At 50.8% G+C, this 19,926-nt stretch overlaps 1 protein-coding gene across 1 annotated transcript; it reads right to left on the bottom strand.

The window, feature by feature from the left end:
- Positions 1 to 3,885: 3,885 nt before the first annotated feature.
- On the bottom strand, positions 3,886 to 18,695 carry TMEM116 (transmembrane protein 116). The gene is made up of 11 exons (XM_054173003.1): positions 18,401 to 18,695; positions 18,146 to 18,192; positions 17,954 to 18,017; positions 13,809 to 13,940; positions 9,761 to 9,865; positions 7,349 to 7,398; positions 6,522 to 6,605; positions 6,302 to 6,440; positions 5,219 to 5,363; positions 5,036 to 5,109; positions 3,886 to 4,461 (listed from the first exon to the last, which is right to left on the bottom strand). Exons 1-11 carry the CDS (start codon positions 18,446 to 18,448, stop codon positions 4,261 to 4,263), a joined length of 1,089 nt encoding a protein of 362 aa, XP_054028978.1. The 5' UTR covers positions 18,449 to 18,695; the 3' UTR covers positions 3,886 to 4,260.
- Positions 18,696 to 19,926: the final 1,231 nt, after the last annotated feature.

Raw genomic sequence — 19,926 nt, 5'->3', positions numbered from 1 at the left:
AAACTGTCCCCAGCTTTCTGCTCAGCCCCTTGAAGCACTGAAAGGCCACCAGAAGGGCTCCCTGGAGCCTTCTCTTCTCCAGGCTGAACAAGCCCAACTCCTTCAGCCTGGTGTCAGAGCAGAGGGCTTCCAGCCCCTCCCATCGTTGTTGTGGCTTCCTCTGGCCTCAACAACAGGTTCATGTCTCTGGTGTGCTGAGGACTCCAGAGCTGGCCCCAGCACTGTAGGTGGGGTCTTAGCAGAGGGGCAGACTCCCTTATGTCCACCTGCTGCCCACTCTGCAGGGATGATGCACTGCTGTCCTGTAGCAGAGAAGAGAAGGAGGACAACTGTGGGGTGAAGAGCACAGCAGCTTCTGTCACCACATTTCTGCCTGCCCAGACCTGTCCTGCCATGCTCTGTCCTCCATCCCCCTTGCTTTACACACTGGATGAGCGCTTTGCTTTGTGTTTTGCAGGTGTGCCTCAAAGCTTTGAGAGGAAAGCTTGGCTGACAGGACAAAGCCCTAGACAATGGTGAGCTCTGCCTGGCAACACAGCCTCTTCCAACACAGCTGCTTTCCATTAGATGGCAGCAGTTCGTGCCCAGTGCTACCAGTTAACCCCTCGAGGTCTATAGGATTTTTCTCGTAGCTTTGGGCAGGCAGGGAAGGGAGGGTTGAGCTGTTGGGTGTGCAGTGACATTTTCCCTGCCAGCTGTGACAGCTCCTCTCTTTTGCCAAGCATGTTATCTGAGACAGGAACTAGCAACCAGTTTCTTTAGGAGGATGATCTTAGCTTCATGGGAGGTGACTGGACCAGGAGCCCTTGCAAGGGCTTGTGGCAGGACTTGTGGCTTGGGAGACACACTTAGAGATGACAAATGGGTCAGCCTTTGTGCAGGCTTTGCCAGGGGGAGTGCTTCTCCTGGCCTCTTGGGCAGTCAGCCCTTCTGAACACAGACCCATGCCCTCAAGCATGGCACCCATAGCTTCCTGGTTCTGGAAGCATTTTTATTTTGACATCAACCAGATAGACCTTTGTCACATCAGCATTTCAGAACAAAAATGGCACTGAAAGGAGGCAGTGGGACAGCTGTGAGTGCTCATGGGCCCCGGGAGACCTCGGTAAGAGTCAATATCCATCTGCTTGGTAATTTGAGCAGTGAACAGTGTGACCATCAGCATACAGAGCATTGGGAATGGGAGGGAGAGAACAACTTCCAAGCATCCTGGGACTATAGATGGCAGGCAAACCAGGTGCAAGTGCTGTGGAGAAGTGGCACAAGGAAAGACACAGAAGGCTGTGTGGGCCAAAGAATGCCTCTTGCTTTCCAGCAAAAAACCTCCCCTCAGATAGTTAAAATGCTCATCTGGGTAAGGAGCCCTGCAAGGAGGTCAGTCAACAGCCACACAAGGCTCTCACTGCTGCAGCTGGAGGCCCCATTAGCAACCAAACCATTGTTTTCCTGGTAATCTTCTCTTGCTTTCTGCTTTAATCCCCTTTTAAACAAATTGCTGTAGCATCGCTGGCTCATCACACTCCCTCTGATTGGGGTCAGCCCAAGCAGGGTGCATCAGGCTCTTAGTTATGGATGGGATGCATTTGCTGTGCTGCTTGCTCCTGCCCGCGCAGTGGGGGATGTGTCCCATCCTGTCTGTGGAATATTTCCATTTGAAATGGGGCTGGAGAAATGGTTGCTCCTTGGGCCCTTCCATTGCAGCCTCAAGAATAGCTCTCTATGGCTTTCATCCCCAGGCCAGGTCTTTCCCTGCTCTGCTTTGCTCTGTTGCAAGGTGTGTTCTACTTTCCTGGTGGACAGGTAGCTCAGAAGGAGCTAAGGAAAGGCATGTTGGATGAATCACAGGATGGCTGGGGATGGAAGGGACCTCTGGAGGTCACCTAGTCCACCCCACCCCCTCCTAAAGCAGGGTCACCCAGAGCAGTGTGCCCAACATCACAGTGTCCAGGTGGCTTTGGGGTCTGTCCAGAGAAGGAGACTCCACAATCCCTCTGGGCAGCCTGTTCCAGGGCTCCTTAAATTCAAGAAGTTCCTCCTCACAGAATCATAGAATCAACTGGATTGGAAGAGACCTTCAAGATCATCCAGTCCAACCTATCACCCAGCCCTATCCACTCAACTAGACCATGGCACTAAGTGCCTCATCCAGTCTTTTCTTGAAGATCTCCAGGGATGGCAACTCCACTACCTCCCTGGGCAGCCCATTCCAATGGCAAACCACTCTCTCTGTGAAGAACTTCTTCCTAATATCCAGCCTGAACCTCCCCTGGCACAACTTGAAACTGTGTTCCCTCATTCTGTTGCTGGTTGCCTGGGAGAGCAGACTGACCCCCCCCCCCCTGGCTCCAAGCTCCCTTCAGGTAGTTGTTGACAGCAATGAGGTCTCCCCTGACCCTTGCTAAACAAGCTCAGCTCCCTCAGCCTCTCCTCCTAGGGCTTGTGTTCCAGGCCTTCCAGGTGTTCCATGTTCAGATGGAACTTCTCATGCCATTGTCCTGTCACTGGGCACCACTGGAACAAGCCTGGTGCCATCCTCCTGCCACACACACTTGAAGTATTGATCAGCACAGATGAGATTCGGCCCTCATTCTGTTCTTTTCAGACTGAGAAACCCCACTTCTCTCAGCCTTTCCTCGTAAAAGAGATGTTCCAGTCCCCTCAGCATCTTTGTAGCCCTATAAAAAGATGATGATGTTTCAAAAGCCATGAGAGCAGTGGGAAACACAGCAGCTGAGGTTTGGAAAGGACTAGAGGCCCCTGAAACTGGACTGTTAGCCCCAGGAGCTTTCCCACAGTGTCATTTACACAAGGAAACTGTAAATTCCATGAAAGTTAATTACATAAGAGCTGAGTATTTCCTCTTCTTGTATTACCAGCTACGTAAATAACTTTGGATTGGACCCAGAGAGCAAAGCTGGCAGAAGATAGAGTGTAAAAGCTGGAGAGTTGCTTCCAGTGCCCCTAAAGATCTGCTTGCTTTTCTGTAGGACCTTAGTGAACAATTTACTTGAGCATCTAGGAGAGTGCAGACAGATTCAAGTGAAGGCCTGCACACCTGGTTTGTGAGAGGTGCTCCACTGGGTCAAACAGGATGATGTGGAGTATTGTGGCTGAGCAGGAGCCAGCATGAGGCCTCACAGAATCACCAAGGCTGGAAAATAATCTAAGCTCCTCAAGTCTAACCATCAGTCCAACACCACCATGTCCACTAAACCATGCCCCAAAGTGCCATGTCTACACAGATTTTTGGACCACCTCCATGGATGGTGACTCCACCATCTCTCTAGGCAGCCTCTTACCCTATCTGACCACTCTTGCAGGAAAGGCATTTTTTTCTAGTATTCAACCTAAACCTCCCCTGCTGGTGCTTGAGGCCATTTCCTCTTATCCTATTGATTGTTACCTGGGAGAAGAGACTGACCCCCACCTAACTCTAGCCTTCTTTCAGGGAGCTGTAGAGATGCAGAAGGTTGCCCTCCCCTCCTTCTCTCCAGGCTGAACAGCCCCAGTTCCCTCAGCTGCTCCCCACCAGCCCTGTTCTCCAGCTTTGCTGCTCTTCTCTGCACCAGGATCAGTGCAGGACCTCAATGTCCTTCTCAGAGTGAGGGGTGCAAAACTGAAGCAAATATTTGGGGTGTGGCCTCAGATATTGCTGAGTACAGGGGCATGATCACTTCCCTACTCCTGGTGGCCGCAGAAGGGGGAGTGCAAATGAGGAACAGAAGGGAATCATGCAGAAAGCTGAGGTGTGGAAGCAAGTGCTGATTTTTCTTTCAGCCTGCTTCCCAGTTTTCCATTCCTTGCAGTTGGCCAGCGTTGGGGGTGGGTCCACGCCCTCGGTTTTACAGTGAATGAAAAAACTCAGAGCTTGAAAAATATTCACCTTTGCTTTACTGCTGATTTGTAACAGCAAAGACTTTGAGAAGTAAAACGTCCTTTGCCCACCTGCTCCTCAGAGGAGCTGTACCACACCTCCGAGCCGCTACACGCAATCTGCTGCCTGTCTAGAGAGATGTCCACGAGGAGAAAGTCCTGTGCTAAAGGTTTACCATGGTTAAAAGCTCCAGTTACAGTCCATCCACACCTGGCAAATAAATAACTATCTTCAGTGAAGTGTCTCTCTCCAACAGACCTGCTCAGGCTCCTCCAGCACTGACACTGCTGCTGGCAGGACAGTTTGTAGAAGACAGTCCCATACTGGCTAAAACACGATGAGACCTCATTAGGACTCTGCCTGGTCTCCCTTGAGGAAGGGACTCATCAGAGCAGGGTGGAGGTGGACCCCTCAGCATCCGAGGGGCTGGTGGGGAGCGTGCTGGCGTAGAACTTCTTCTGGGAGCGCAGGAGAGGAGTCTGTGTGTCCACGTCCCGGCAGGCCTTGCGCTTGAGGGAGAGGAAGACATGTTGTGTCCAGCCATACACCATGCAGTTCAGAAGCCCCTGGGAAGCTGCTGTGAGAGCCTGGGAGAGAACACAGAGGAGATCAGGGCTGTTCTTGTCGGTCAGCACTGCGGTGCTCCACGACTGCCTACCAGGCTGCCAAACCTGGCACCTCAGGCCAAGCCTGCCATTTCCATGGGTTTCCATAGGTTTTACTTCCTCCTTTCAAGGAGGTGTAGAGAGCAATGAGGTCTCCCCTCAGCCTCCTCTTCTCCAGTTCCCTCAGCTGCTCCTCACCAGCCCTGTTCTCCAGACCCTTCACCAGCTTCTTTGTGCTTTTCTGGACCGGCTCCAGACCCTCAGTGTCCTTCTTGTAGTGACAGCCCCAAAACTGAACCAAGTACTCAAAATGCAGCCTCTAGCCTTATGTTCTGCAGCTTCCATGATGATGTGATTTTGGTTTCTAAGACCTTTTCAACCTGTAAGAAACCTAAACCAACTAATAAGGCACTACCAAAGGCATCTGTCAGGCTTGGGCTGATCACTGTGACCTTTATGACACACTTTGACTGGCAGACTAGAGGCAGCCAAACACAAATATCCCTGCTCAAGCAGAGAAGGCAAAACATCAGAGGCTGCAGAAGAAGACACTAACCTGCAGAATCAGAAGAGCCATGTAGATCTTGCTGTTTGCTGAACCAGCCAGCTTCAATATGCCAAGGAGGACAGCTGTGAAAAGGGGTGGAGGACAAGAGGGCATCACTTTAATCTCTGAGGTTGACCCTCAGGCGCTGTGTCCCAGGGGAATGCTGTGGGAGGAGCTGAGCTCTCTGCTAACCTGGGGCCCAGCAGCAGAAGAACACGACGGGGTAAAACACCATTCGTTGTTCTACCATCTTAATCACAGCCCACTGCTGATCCCCCAGGAATCCTGTGGAGGTCACAAACCTTTTGTACAAACCTCGGGCTTGACTGAGTACGACCTAAAAGAGAACAAGCACACACTGTTAAAGGTGTCCCTGCTTCCTCCAAGGGGACTGGACTAGATGAAGGTCTCTTCCAACCCAAACCAGCCTGTGATTCTATGATTGATTGTGCACATGCTCTGATCTGGCTTGTTCCTCCAGGAGAGAGGATCCCATTTCAATCTAACAAACCTTTCCATGGAATCACAGAATCATTCTGGTTAGAAGAGACATTTAAGATCATCCAGTCCAACCATTAACCCAGCACTGCCAGGTCACCACTAAACCATGGCCCTCAGCACCACATCTACACAGCTTTGAAACCCCTCCAAGAATGGGGACTCCACCACTCAAAGTCCAGGCCTTGAGAAACGTTTTGGGGAAGAAGTTGTTCCTAATACCCAACCTAAATCTCCCTCCTCAGCGTGCTCTCTGGGCTGGACTAGTTGCTTTGAGCATTACCTTTTCTGAACTGAAGACTCTGACTTGATTTGGGCTCTTGTTGACCCATGCAGTGAGTGATCTCTGCTGCCATGCTCTGAGCCTTCTCTACTTGCTAAACCCCTTTTGGGATGGGCTGGCAGAACACAGGACTCCAGATGGATTTATATGGTGGCATAATGATATTTTTCCCTCCCCTACCACCCCTTTCAAAAGGGAAGTGGCACCATACAAGTTCTTCTGACATTGCCTGGCCTCTGCTACCATCCAAGCAAAGCTGTAAGGATGAAAAGGGGAAAATCATAGAGTCATTGAATGAATCACAGAATGGTAGGGGTTGGAGGGGACCTCTGGAGATCAAATCCAATCTCCCTGCCAAAGCAGGATCACCTAGGGCAGGTCACACAGGAAAGCATCCACATGTCTTGAAAGCCTCTAGAGATGGAGATTCCACAGCTCAACTCACACTGATTGACTGGGTGCAACAGGTAGTGTGGAAGGATTCTATTTCTTACCAGAATAGCTACAAAGCTGATCAGAAAGGAAACGAGGAAGACTCCAACGCCGTAGAAATGCATCGCATGGCAAATGGAGCCGCTCAGGGTCTGCAGCTCATTGGTGGGGTCAGCTATTTCCATGTGCATCAGGAGACATCTGAAAGGAGAAAGGGAAGAGCCTGATTTCCTGCCAGGACTCATCAGCAGTGAGGCTGTTTCAGAGATGGATGAAGCTTACCCATGCTTCTGGCTGAAGTTCTGGTAGCAATTACTGATGTTGCCCAGGCAGAACACAGGCACCATGAGAAGGAAAGGGATCAGGCTATGAGGAGGAAGGACAACAGCAAAGCTGGGAGTTATGGCACTGTACTGCTCCCATCCCCAGCCAAACACTACTTGATTTGTCCTTTGTCACTATAAGAAGACTTAAAAATAGAGATTAACTGTGATCTGGAAGAGTGGGTTACCAGCTTTGCTAACTTAGCTTTGCTGTGCTTTCAGCCATGAAGGAAATAGCACATTCTGAAAACTCCATAGATTTATTGTAGCTATAGAATCATAGAATTGGTTGAGTTGAAAAAGACCTCCAAGATCATCAAGTCCAACCATCAACCCAACACCACCATGGCCAGCAAACCATGTCCCAAAGTGCCATGGCCACACATTTCTTGAACACCTCCAGGGATGAGGACTCCACCACCTCCCTGGGCAGCCTGTGCCAATCCCTGACCACTCTTGCAGTGAAGAAATTTTGCCTAATATCCAACCTAAACCTCCTCTGGTGCCACCTGAGGCCATCCTAATATATAAGTTATAACTTCACTGGCAAATCACAGAGAATCACAGAATGGTTGGGGGCTGGCAGGGACCTCTGGAGGTCATCTAAGTCCAACCCTCAAGAAAGCCATCCAAAACCTCTTAGTCTGAGTTCATTAGGTCACTCCACTGTTAGTGGTGAGCTTCAGAGGTTGTAGTAAACTTGCTTCCAAATAAATAGGAAACCCAGGGCAGCACACAAGAGTTCACCAGAGCCACATCATCCTGCCCAAGAGAACTCACTCTTACCTGGATAAGATGGTGGCTATTCGGCCAATGCAACTCGCGTAGCCTACAACCTGCAAAAGCCAAAGAGCTTTCATTAAACCATCGTTTCCTTCCAGCCTCTGGCTCAGAGGAACCAGCTCCCAGGGAGCACTCCAGCAACTGAGGGCTTTTCAGACACTGATTAAGCCCCAGACCAAGCACAAATGTTTGTTCAGCTCCCTGCTGAACCAACACCTCCCAGTTCAGTCTGTGCTGCTTTGCAACAGAAACAACAGAAGCTTCTGCCTGGGAACTGACTTATCCTTCAACACCAGAGGATTGGAGAAGGAACCTTGGAGCTGGACACGGAGCAGACACTTGATGAGTATCCTGAGGTACCTTACTGGATGACCCCTCTGGTGTAACTTACTCATTGTTTGTTCTGCTCATTCATTTTACCTGACCCAGTTGCTCAGAAACGTCATGTTCCGGTGCAGAAATGCAGGCTCTTTGCAGCGTCCTGGTCTTTGCTCACCAGGAAATGTACCTTGGCAGCTGGCATCCACGCACCAGCTACGACAATACAACGTAAGCACAGCTGTAGTGGTGGGGAACTCATGGGAAGACTTGTGTTTCAAATGAGAGTGCAGCAAGAAGGAACCCAGTCCGGCCAGTTGATTCAAACCCTATGGACAAGGGCGATTCCAATGCAGACTGATCTGCTCAGCCTGTTTCTCCTGAACCAAACATGGAATGTCTGGGATACAAAGTTTGCTCTGCACAGCAAACCCCTGGGGAAGAGAAAGGCTAGAGATGGAACCATAGAATGGTTTGGGTTGGAAGGGACCTTAAAAATCATCTAGTTCCAACCCCTCTATCATGGGCTGGGACACCTCCTACTAGACCAAGTTACTCAAGGCCCTGGCTTGGAGCCTCCACAACTTCTTTGGCCAACCTGTTCCAGTGCCTTCCAGTGCCCACCCTCATGGGGAGGAATTTCTTCCTAATGTCTAATGTCAATCCAGCTTCTTCCAGTTTAAAGCCATCACTCCTCATCCTGTCACTCCATGCCTTGGTAAAAAGTCCCTCTCCAGTCCTCCTGTAGCCTACTTCAGATAGCTGAACCAAACAAAATAGCTGAACCAAACAAAATAGCTTGCTGATACAATGAAACAATATGATCACAAATTGTCCAAAAGCAGACCAAGTCCACTTCCATGTCTGCTAGCACAATACCCCACTGAGGGGGATTGTTCCACTGCGAACAGGAACTGGTGGAGGTGATGAGTTCAATGGGAAGAGCTGAATAAGGAGTCTGTCATCTTGCAGCAACACATCAGACAGGCAGAGGTTGTCTCTTCTCCCAGGCAACCAGCACCAGAACAAGAGGACACAGTCTCAGGCTGCGCCAGGGGAGGTTTAGGCTGGCGGTTAGGAGGAAGTTCTACACAGAGAGAGTGATTGCCCATTGGAATGGGTTGCCTGAGGAGGTGGTGGGGTCACCATCACTGGAGGTGTTCAGAAGGAGACTTGATAGGGTGCTTGGTTGCATGGTTTAGTTGATTAGGTGGTGTTGGATAATAGGTTGGACACGATGATCTTGAAGGTCTCTTCCAACCTGGTCTGGTCTATTCTATTCTATCAGCAACCACACAGTAGCCCCAGCCATGGGGGTGCCTCCCTGTTTGCCAGGTGTGAGGACTGAAACAGCTGCAAGGAGAGACGTTGGTCAGGCAGTGTGTGGAGTGTTTGCTCAGCCTGCAGCACAGAGTGTTTTCTTGAGGGCTCTGTCCTTGTGCCTCAGTTCCCAGCGGTCTCACTGGTTCCCTGAAGGGCTTGTGTAAAGGCCAGTGGTGATGAAGTGAGTCCTGGCCCCAGTTCACAGAGCCAGCAGCTCCTTAACACTGCCTCACTTCCGTCACACCTCTTATCTCAGCCTCTCACAACACTCACTGACACTCTCAAATGCTGGGTGACACCTGGGCAGGGCAGAAGTTGTCAGTTCTCCACTCCAGGCTGTCCAGACACCCTTTGCTTTCCTGTCCCCTCTGCAGGCAGTGGCAGCAAAAGCACTCAGTTACTCAGGTGATGCAAACTGGTGTTCTTCCAACTGCAAAAGAACTTCACCAATACCCAGTCCTGAGCTTTCTCTGCTCTGAGGCATACACTGCAACTCTCCTTCACCTGCTTTGATCTTCCAGCCTAATCTTCCACTGAGATCCTACAGCAAACCCAGCAGTAACTCTGCTGGCCTCAGTGGGCAAGATACATCAGCTCATACAGTGGTGGGGCAGAAGAGCCTTCAAAGTCCTTGTGGTGAGATAGAATGTAATGGATGCACCTCCCAGACCCCATCACAACCCCACAGCTCAATCTTGGAACCAAGTAATTGTTAGGCTGTGACATGCACATTGGGTTGTGACAGTCATCGATGTGCACATCAGTCCCACTCACCTGGGAGGGCATCCTGAAAAGGTTCTGGTTGTATTTCATCTTTAGGTCCATGTAGAGATGCCAGGTGTAGTTGACAGTGTATAGAAAAGAGGCCATATAGAATATCTGAGGAATACAAACAGTATTTCAGTCTTACAATAATGGTTCTTGTAGCACTTTCAGGGTCACAGCCAATAAACCCAAAGCCCACAGCCAGATGCAGGACACCAAATGGTTGGAGGGCCTTAATGGTTGGACTTGATCTTAAAGGTCTCTTCCAACCAAAATGATTCTGATTCTATAGACACTGCAAGGGACTGCCAAAGGTGAGAGTCCTGCACAGCCTTACTGGGGTTACAGTGGAACATCAACTGGGAAGATCCAGATAGAGGAGGGGTTCCCACCTCAGCCCACACAAAGGCAGCTTCACTTTGCTCCTGAGAAGAACTAATGCCAGCCTGAGCTGTCTTTAAAAATACACATCTTTGTGACCTGGCTCCCTTTTTTTTTCCTTCTTTTGGTCCAAATCTAGGCAACAGAGTTCCAAGGCACTTGGATCCTCTCCACAGCCACTAGGAAACACGACACAGATGCAGCACCAAGATTTGCTTCTCCCCTCGTGACCTTACTACGCAGTGAATTGACGGAAACGGCACACAACAGTGTCTAAAGAGGAAAGTGGGGGCAGAGGAGACCTGCTCAAAGCCTGAGCTAACACCCCAAAAGCCCTTTTTACTCTCATGAAAACAAAAAAAAAATGAGGAGAGAAAAAGAGAGAGAAGATTGTTTCCCAGAAAATTTCTCAGCCCTCAATTCCAGCTTGAGGGGAGACCAAGTAAGTAAAATTTCCTGTTATAAAAAAAACCAAACCTCAGTTCTTGCTTGCATTTCTTTCTGCGTGCTCCAGGAGGTCAGGAATAACCAGAGCTGCCTAATCACAACATATCTCTGTGTGTGCTGGGTTTGTTGCAGGAAACCCAAGCCTCAGGGGCAAAGAGGAAGGGCTGGACAAGCGAATTTTTTACTGTGGGTTTCCTATCCTTTGCCAAAGAGGCAAAAGCAGCACAGGTTTGCCACCCTGATATCATCTACATCCAGGGAAGTAGTCACTCAATAACCATGGTCTCCTTCACTGAGGCTGCAAATGGTCTTGGCTGATTTGGAAGAGGCTGGGTCCAAGGGGCTGCGATGTTGCAGCAGGAACATTGCAGTGACTTTCCAGCTCATTAGACGAGGTTTAATGAGGGTTTGTTGCCCTTCAATTACTTCCAGAGAAGGTCATCAAAACAATCCACAAAGATCCTGCTCTTGCACGTCAAAATGGTATACAGAAGCTCATAAAATGTCAGCACTGCCTGCTTTATTTTTTTTTTTGAAGAGGCAACCAAAAGCCAGTTGTGAAATTGCCAGCAGAAAGCCAAGGGAGTTCTGTTCTCCTGAGCTCCAGCTTTGGGGCTGTGAGCAGTCCTTCAGCACTCACCATGAAGAGATAAAGTAAGGGCTGGGAGACATGGGAGTCCCTCATTATAACACTTGGGTGGCTCCTCATTGTGCTCACCAGCGTGAGCAGAGCCTGCCAGGACGTTATTAGGGCACTGGAACTGAACTGGAAGAAAGTGGGGGAATTGTGCAGTTATAACACAGGCTCTGTTCTGGAGTTGATTGTTGCTGTGCAAATGCAAAGGGAGGAGGAGAGACCAAAGTCAAGGGGCAGCAGAAGGGAGCAGTATTTACATTCAACATCAACCAAGAGTCTGAGGCTGAAACAGGGGAAGTCCAGGAGAGCAAATCTCCTCTACAGCATGGGGTGGATGCTGGGGCAGTTCCATGTCCTGCAACAGCAACCCCGGGTGATAAACGGTGGTCAACAACCTGGTGCCCTGCTCCTCTGGCAGTCCCTCAAGACAACCACACCACAAAGACTGAAGTGTGAGACTCTCCAAGGGCTGCCATTTGCAAACACCACTGCTGAGCAGTCCTGAGCCTGTCTCCACCTTTGTTGCTCAGTGCACTTTACATCTTCCAGGCGTTTGGCTGCAACGAGGCACCCTGGAATGCCACCCTGTGAGACTTCTCCACTCAGCCAGAGCAGAATGGGGCCAGGAGACATTTACTGATTTCATTTGGTTACAGATCACTTGTACTCTGGAGAAGCTGCTGGTTAAACCTTTTGCTGGCTCCTACTTATGCACAAGGTGTTCCCACCAGGCAAGGGCACTGCTGGGGTAAGGAGGTGTCCTGCACTGTCACGTGCACCCTGCAGGCACAGTTGCCATGGCAAGGCCTCCGTTTGTTTTCATTTCTCCCAGAGCAAACAGCAGTGACAGCTCCTGCCAGACACAAGCTGGTTCTGCTACCCTGGCAGTCCTCCTGCCGCTGGGACCTGGGTGGTCTGTTGGTGGCATGCAGTGGAGAGCCCAGTGACCCTGTGGCTAAGGTTGGGATGTGGCAGGCACCCTGCTCACCCCATGACAGCACCTTGACTGTCATCTGTGGGGCTGAGGCAAAGGCAAGCCCTGCCAGGACTCGCCCAAAGCCAGCTCTTTCTACATGTGTTGCCTTTCCCAGTGGGGAAGTAAAGTCCCACTTTGTCCTCTTCCTTTGCTGGTGGCCACAGGGGCAGAAAAGAGCCAGAAATGCATGGGAGCATAGAATACTTGCAATGTCTCTGCTGATTAATGATGTTGTATTGCCTATATCCAGCTTGTTTTTTCTACAATGCAACCTGTCTTCTCCAGGCCATAAAAAGATCACAGCATCCCTCAGGCAAAGCTGCAAGGGGAAGAGCTCAGAAACATCTGCAGTCCCACATGCTCCTTCCACCTTCTGGCTCTGTAAAGCCTCTCACAAGCTCTTCTCCTTTTCCCCTGAACCATCACCTAAAACTCATCTTTGATATTGCTCTGACTGATTCCCAAGTGGCCAAGTTCCCCCCACACCACTGCTCCCTCAACGTGAATATATTGTGGTGCCTCCATAGCAGCGCAGGAGAGCAAGAGATAAGCCAGGAGTGGAACAGCTGCTCTCACCATCATGAGTATTATGGTTTTACCCACAAGAGCAGATGTTGGAACAACCCTGGGGTGCAGGAACCTGTGCCCAGACACACTACAGTGTGAACATTTCCATTCTGCACACGCAGGTGCTTCCCTGTGCTCTCCGAGGTCAACCTCTTCAGCTTCAGACGCTACCTCTTAGTAAGGACATTTTCAGTTCCCGTCTGTGGGAACCATCATGCTCCCAGGAAGCTGCCCAAGCCCCCACAACACACATCAGGGCTTGGACAGCCACTTGCTCTTCCCAGACAGGTTTTTGTGGGTCTCTTGAAAACGAAACTGCTCAGCCCAGAGCCCACCACTTGTAAACCACTGCCCTGGCCCCAGCTTGGCCACACCCTGCTGGGTTTTTCGATTTGCAGAGCCCAGTGCTGACATGGGAACTTGCTGAGACAAAAGCAAACTGCCAGGAAAATGCCTACCTCCACCCCTCCACTCCAATTAGGCTCCAATACACAAAATCAGCTGGAAAGCAGCTGGATCACCGGGGCATGGGGCTGACCTTGTGCTGACGGAGCAGGTCCTGAGCATCCTTAGGATTGCTTGAGAGGGGATGGGGCCAGGTCAGCAGGAGCAGAGCTGTTTGAGTAATGTTATATTCTGAGCTCAAGCGAATCACAGACTGTGTCTGATCCTGCCCAGGATGGAGGAAGCATGAAGAGGAATAGAAAAGCTGCTGTGCAAGAGGCACTGACATCATCATTGGCTTGGGTCCAACAGGAAACAGGTTAAGACCAATCTACTCACTTTACACAAACAACCCAAACGTGGCAGCCACAAAACCTCATGCTCTCTTTGCCTTCCTCATTGCCTCCCTCTACCTCAACCCAGGCATCATTATCTCCATTTAACACACAAAGTGAAGAGACCTAATAAGTCAGGTTCACAAAGGGAGTCCCTGCCAAAGCCTGTCTAGAAACGGTCCCCGAAGGCCACGCTCTTATCACCAGAGAGGCTAATTATGGCCAAGGGTGCCCAGTAGCAGCATGAATGGTGGTGTTAAGACTACTCACTTGTCCTGTTGCCTGCAGGTTGTAGCAAATAAGGTCCTGCTTGGAGGTTGGTGTGCTATAAAGGAGAGCCCCAGCAAGCCAGCACATGCCCACAAATAGGTCAGAGAGACTCAGGTAGAAAAGCGGACGAACCTGGGGAGAAGGGCAGTTGGTTAGTAGGTCTGGGTGGTAGTCACAGCACTTCTACAACCACATACAGCAGTCCTTTCACCCTCTCATCTAAATAGGCTTCCATCTCTTCTGAGAGGGCAGCTCTCCTTGGGAACAAAACTCAGGCTGATCCTCACTCTCAGGAGATGTTTCAATGCAGAAAGCCTGCTCTGCTCCCCCTTTCTGCCACTAGCAGCACCCCAGGACCTAAAGGAAGCATCAAATCTGTGAGGGTGACAGAACACTGGAACAGGCTGGAAGTGTTTACAAAGAGACTGGATGAGGCACTTAGTGCTATGGTTTAGTTGATTAGATGGCATTGAGTGATGATCTCAAAGGTCTTTTCTAACCTGGTTAATTCTGTATTCTGTTGTGGAGTCTCCTTCTTTGAAGGTATTCAAGACCCACCTGGATGAGTTCCTGTGTGACCTGGTATAGGTGATCCTGCTTTGGCAGGGGTGTTGGGACTACATGATCTCCCGAGGTCCCTTCCAGCCCTTAACATTCTGTGATTCTGTAACCAGAATGTTACCATGTGGCAGAGGGAGGGAGGGAGAAGCAATGTTATTGATTAGATGAACTGATAGAGAAATCAAGCTTTTGGTAAACACAAGCCCTTCTTCAGCCCTGAAATAACTTCCAACAGACATTTTCCCCTATGTTTCATGACATTTCAGTTGGTGACTCAGGCTGAATCTATTTTGCATGCCAGATTAGTTTTCACCACCGGAGCCAGTAGTCCCTCCGCCGCACGCTGAGTCTTGCTGGAACGGAGTCACATCTCCTCTAATGGCAGTTTCCAGCCCATTTCCAGTTTGCAGGCACTGGCCAAAAGGACTGTAAACACTGTAGGAAAACATTTGTGCAAAATTCCAGCCAACATTTTTGTTGTTAGTGGGAGAACAGACGCTCTGGAAAAGCAGCCTAATTATCTGGATTCTTAATTGGAGTCTTTGCTACCTAATTTTCAGCATCCTGGAGAGAAAATTATGGCTTCTTTTTTATTTTTTTTTTCCCCCTTCCCCTTCTCTTCTCCTTTTTAAAAATTCTCTGCAGGAAATGATCATGCTAAACACAGCATGGAAACCTTTCAGGAGGTCTTGGGTTTCACTTTTTTTTCCTTCATAGAACTGAGCTTTTTTCGCCCCCCTCAGTATTGTCCTTTAAGTAAGTATTTGCCACTCTCGTTGTATGATACTTGTCTTGATCCTGTGAGCAACGAGAAAGAGCTCGATAAAGTAGATCTGATGGAACCAGAACTGTCCTTATGGAACAGTCTGATAGAGATTTGCCTGGCCTTGCTGGAAGGGGCAGCAAGGCCTCTGCTTTCTCTTTCTGCAGGTCCTCTGCTTTCTGCAGGTCCTCCGCTTCCCGCAGGATTTCTCTCCTCCAACCATCTTGTCTCCTTCCAGTTCTGCATGTGGACCATCCAACCCAGCAACATAGTAAGTCATACTGCTGTTGCCAGCTAAACATCTGCAGCTGGTTTGCATCCACAAATGTCTTTTTTAACCCAGCTTTTCCTCACTGGTGCAGATTTGGAACCCTGGCATGGCAGGCTGAGGACACCGTCCGGTTTATGAGCATGGCAGGTTAACCCAAAACATGCTCCAAAATAAGCAAAGCAGCAACTTTTGCAATCAAACAGGTGACCTTTTCCTCTAGAAACAAGTGTCCTTGGAGTCAGGCACTGCTGTTTGGTTGAGGAGCTATTTTGGCACGAGCCTAAATCAAAAAGCAAAGAGGTGACACAGTGGTGAGTGAGAGGCAGCACAGCCCTTGCTTGCAAAAGGGAAAAGAAAAACAGCAAATGGTATTTATAAAATAGAGGAAGGGGATGTGAAGCCATAAGGATTCAGATGAGCTGCCAGGCTGGAGCACGCATGTTGGGCCAGCCCTGTCTGGCCCCTGCCCAGGGACATCTGCCTGCATACAACCTGTTGACATGCCAGAGGAAATCCTTTGCGTGTTGCTTTCCCATCTTCTCTTCTGAATGATTTAGCTCAGCCTGAAGGCTTTTAATGACTCCGTGGAGACAGAAAACAAGCTTCAAGAATGCAAAATTTGATTTTCTAGGCTGGGGGCAGGAGGGGAAGTGTTTATGACACTGTTCTCCTCCCAGCCTCCAGAGCTGTTTATTTTTAAACATTTTGCTCTGGAGCCTCATGACTTGGGGAATAAGATGTTTGTGGCTAGCTTTGATATGGATCTCTTCCAGCCCCTTTGTCTACAGATTTCCACTCAAGACCAGCACCATGGGGACGAGGCGATGGGGAAGTTACTGAAGATTTTGCCACGTCTGAGATACCAGCGACAGATCTGCCCTGGCAGCCTGGAAGCCTGATGCAGACCAGTGCCTCTAGCTGGTATCCATCTCTCCTATCCAGATTTGCAGAAATAAGCTGAGCAGAAACATCTGGGCTCCCTCAAGCAGGAAGGATCCATCTGTGACCTGGAGCCATGAGTGGCTCTCATGCAGCTAGAGTGCAGCTCCCAAGCCACAGCCACATCATATGACTAGTAGCACAAGGGCTCCTGAGCAATGCAGGCTTCTAGCCGTGGAGGGCTGCTGAGTCACACTGGGACACCTGCAAACTCAGCTCCACATCATATACCAGAGAGGAGGACTCCAGGAGAGAACCACAGAGCTCTTCAGGTGCAGGAGATGTGGCACTTTGCACAGCACAAGCTCAAAATAGGTTTTGCACCCCAGCACTAAGGTGAAGTCTCAGCTTTCATTCCTCCCTGGGAACACACAGAGATCTTGGCAGTTTATCTTTGATGTGCTGGGAAGAGGGTGTCCAGGAGGCTGGCTGCCTGGGAGCAGGACTGCCCTGCATGCTTGGGCACATTCTCCTCCCCACTCTTCTCCATCCAACAGTGTGTCAGCCTTTAGCTTGACTGTACATCTTCCTTCTCTGGGATAATACACTGCATTCGCTGGAAGTCCTGGGCTGCAGCTCAACCCCATGATGCACAAGACCATTGATGATGAGGGAAGTACAAACACAGCTTGGTTACTAAGCTGCCATATCCACCGTCCTCCTGCTCTTAGCAGTAACCTGTTATCTGTATGGTCCACAGACTGGGCTGCCAGATGTCTTCAAATCCTGGTCAACCAACCTCAGCTTCACACAGATCAGCTCTGTGCATTGCCTCCACCAAATCCTGGACAGAGAGGTGGACAGCAAAAGCTTGGCAGGCCTGGGATGAAGGTCTATGGTGCATGTGGCAGCCACCTGCTGAGCACGTCCAACAAAGTCCAGACACAGGATTCCCAGAAGACACAACCTGCATGTGTAATGCCATTGGGATGTGCCAGGCACCACATGCATGTCAGATCCTGTGTGCATGTGTGGACAGTCCCATCTCAAGGGACACTTTTGCCTGAGTCCCATTGCTTCAGCATCAGAAATGTTTATGGATCCTGTGCATGGTCAGGATGAATGTTCCAAATTCCCACTGGAGGGTCCAGCACAACCATCTGCTCACCAGCATGGTCCCCTTTTAGCTGAACCTTGCAGCACTGTTGACCTTTAGCAGTTTCAGTAGCACATCTGCCTGGAAAAAACTACTCAGAGATACCCAAAGACCAACCCCTGTAAGTACATTTCCTACAGGGACATCTCCAATTTGCACCTCAGCAGCTTTGGGCACAGCTCCAAAGTCCTCCAGGCATTTTGCCCCACAGAGGAAGATGTACTAGCAAATCCCTATTCACAGGAACGGCTGGAGGAATTTCCTGGAGCAACAGAAAGCATGGAGCTAAGGAACCTGTTTCGCCCTGCATGGGTACCGCTCAAGGCGAGTCCCTTCAACTCCTCTCACAGGTGAAAAGCCAAATCCTCACCAAGCCCTTTGCTTCCCAGCTGTTAAACAAGGTTTAATCACATAACCCCAAGACCTGCAGTTGCTCCTAGCCCGGCAGGTGTTGGCTCCACTTGCAAGGTACCAACATTTCAAACTGAGGAATGAGAAGGAGGCTCAGACCTTACCTCGGGGGACCGCACGGTGTTTTGGAAGACAGCATAAGCAATGATTGAGCTGGAACCTACGACGCTGAGAAAACAAAGCAGAGATTGGAACAGGAGCACATCTGGGACGAGGGATTTCTGTTTTCCCTGGAGAAAATCACGGTTGCAAGAGGAATTCTATCCCAGGGACGCGGGGTTAGCAGCGCCTTGTACCTGAGCATGGCCATGGTGAACTGGATCCACTGCAGAGCCGAGTAGACCTGGGGGGGTGAAGGACGAGTGGACTCATCGGGACACGACCCCACGGACACGCCGGGGGCTCTGGGGGCAGCCCAGAAGCGGTGGGAGCCGGTCCCAGCCCGCTGTCCCCGGGGCAGGAGAGGAGAGGATGGGGTAGACGGGGTGCGTACAGAGGGGACAGTCCCGGTGCCGGCGCCGAGGGTCGCGGTGCCGGCGGGACTCGCTCACCTCCTGCCAGTCCCCGTCCAGACGGGCCGCCTCCGTCGGGAGGTCCATGGGGACCCACCGCCGCCGCCGCACCGCTCCCGGGGCTGCGGGACCGCCCGCGCTCCGCCCCGGGGCCACCCCACGCCCGGCCCGCCCCGGGGCCGGTCCCCCGCTGTCGGGCTGTGGGGAGCGCCCGGTCAGAGAGAGGGGCTGACCCAAAGGAGAGACGTGGCTAGCGTCTCGGGAAGCGGCAACCCGTGCCTCCGCCGCCGTGCATCCCCACCGGGATGCAGAACACGACCCAGGCGGGCGGGCTCACCGGGGACTAGACCCTGCGGCGGAGTACATTCTCGGCCACCCCTCCAGGAGCCGACCCGAAGCGACCCTGCTTAGCTTCCCACACAGCAAGTTGGCAGCGGGCTCCCTCTAGCACCGCCTCTTCGTGACGCCACAGGCGGCCGGGGGCGGGACGCCGCTTGAAGGAGCGCGCGGGCGGCGGCGCCGGGGGACGCGCGCGGGGTCGCCGCGCGCCCGCTGCGACCACTTGAGGTCAGGCTTTGAACTTGAACCCGAGCCTCAGCTTGGAGTTCTGATCTTCAGCCCAGAGCCTAATCCTTGCACCTGAGCTTCAGCCCCGAGGCGCCCTGGCCTCAAGAGCTACCCAGGAAGCATCTTCGCACAGCCCTTGTGGAAACTGACCAGGGAAGCCTGCCCTGTTTTGAGGTTCTTCCCCCTCCTCTCCTCAGAGGAAGGGCACCAAGGGACAGCCTCCCACCCCTTCGTGCAAACCCCTCATCACCGGCTGTTCAGCCTTTGCCTTCCTCTGTAATTGCACAGCTAAGCAGCAGTTTCTCCAGAAAGCAGTTTTCCCAGCGGCTATTAATTGGAACCACTCTTTTTATTATTATTACAGCATTACTAATACATTTTATCTTGCAGCAGAATCTGCTCCTTGTACCCACCGCAGCATTCAAAAGGCAGCAAAGCTCCCACAGAAATCAGTTTCACTTAGCTTAAAGCGTAGTCTTAAGGTAAAAGACTCAAGATGTTTCTCTTTCTACAACCCTGACCAGGCAGCATCTTCCAGCAGCCACTTGAATTCCACACAGCACGAACAGCACAGGCAGGATCAAGTCCTGGGTCAGGCAGCTCCATTAAAACTGTATAGACTAGACTTCTAAGGGCACAAATACTTGTACTTCCTTTTTCAAGACCTCAAATATTTAAAACTACTAAACACTGATGAACCTTTAGTTTGACTGTGTCAATTGCTTCTGAAGATGCAGCTGGAGGAAATGTTTTGTTCACCTTCACTATGGCTCGAGACTTGCAGATGCCCTCATTGGTCTCATCCTCACCTTATTCTGACCCGGGGAAACGAAGCTGGGATGGGAAGGACAGACAAAACACACAGGCTTTGCATGTGCTCTTCAGCTGTAAGAAAACTTACCCCAAATATACCTCTGGAAAACATGTTTTTGCAGGAACTGGCAAGAGTAAGAGTAATAGCACCTCAAGGAGACTTTGCCCTTGCACAGAGTTCAAAT

Source organism: Dryobates pubescens, chromosome 25 (assembly GCF_014839835.1).
Source record: "Dryobates pubescens isolate bDryPub1 chromosome 25, bDryPub1.pri, whole genome shotgun sequence".
Taxonomy (NCBI): Eukaryota; Metazoa; Chordata; class Aves; order Piciformes; family Picidae; genus Dryobates; species Dryobates pubescens.
Note: the sequence above shows the minus strand (reverse complement) of the source record. Positions and strands in the feature narration are given on the sequence as shown.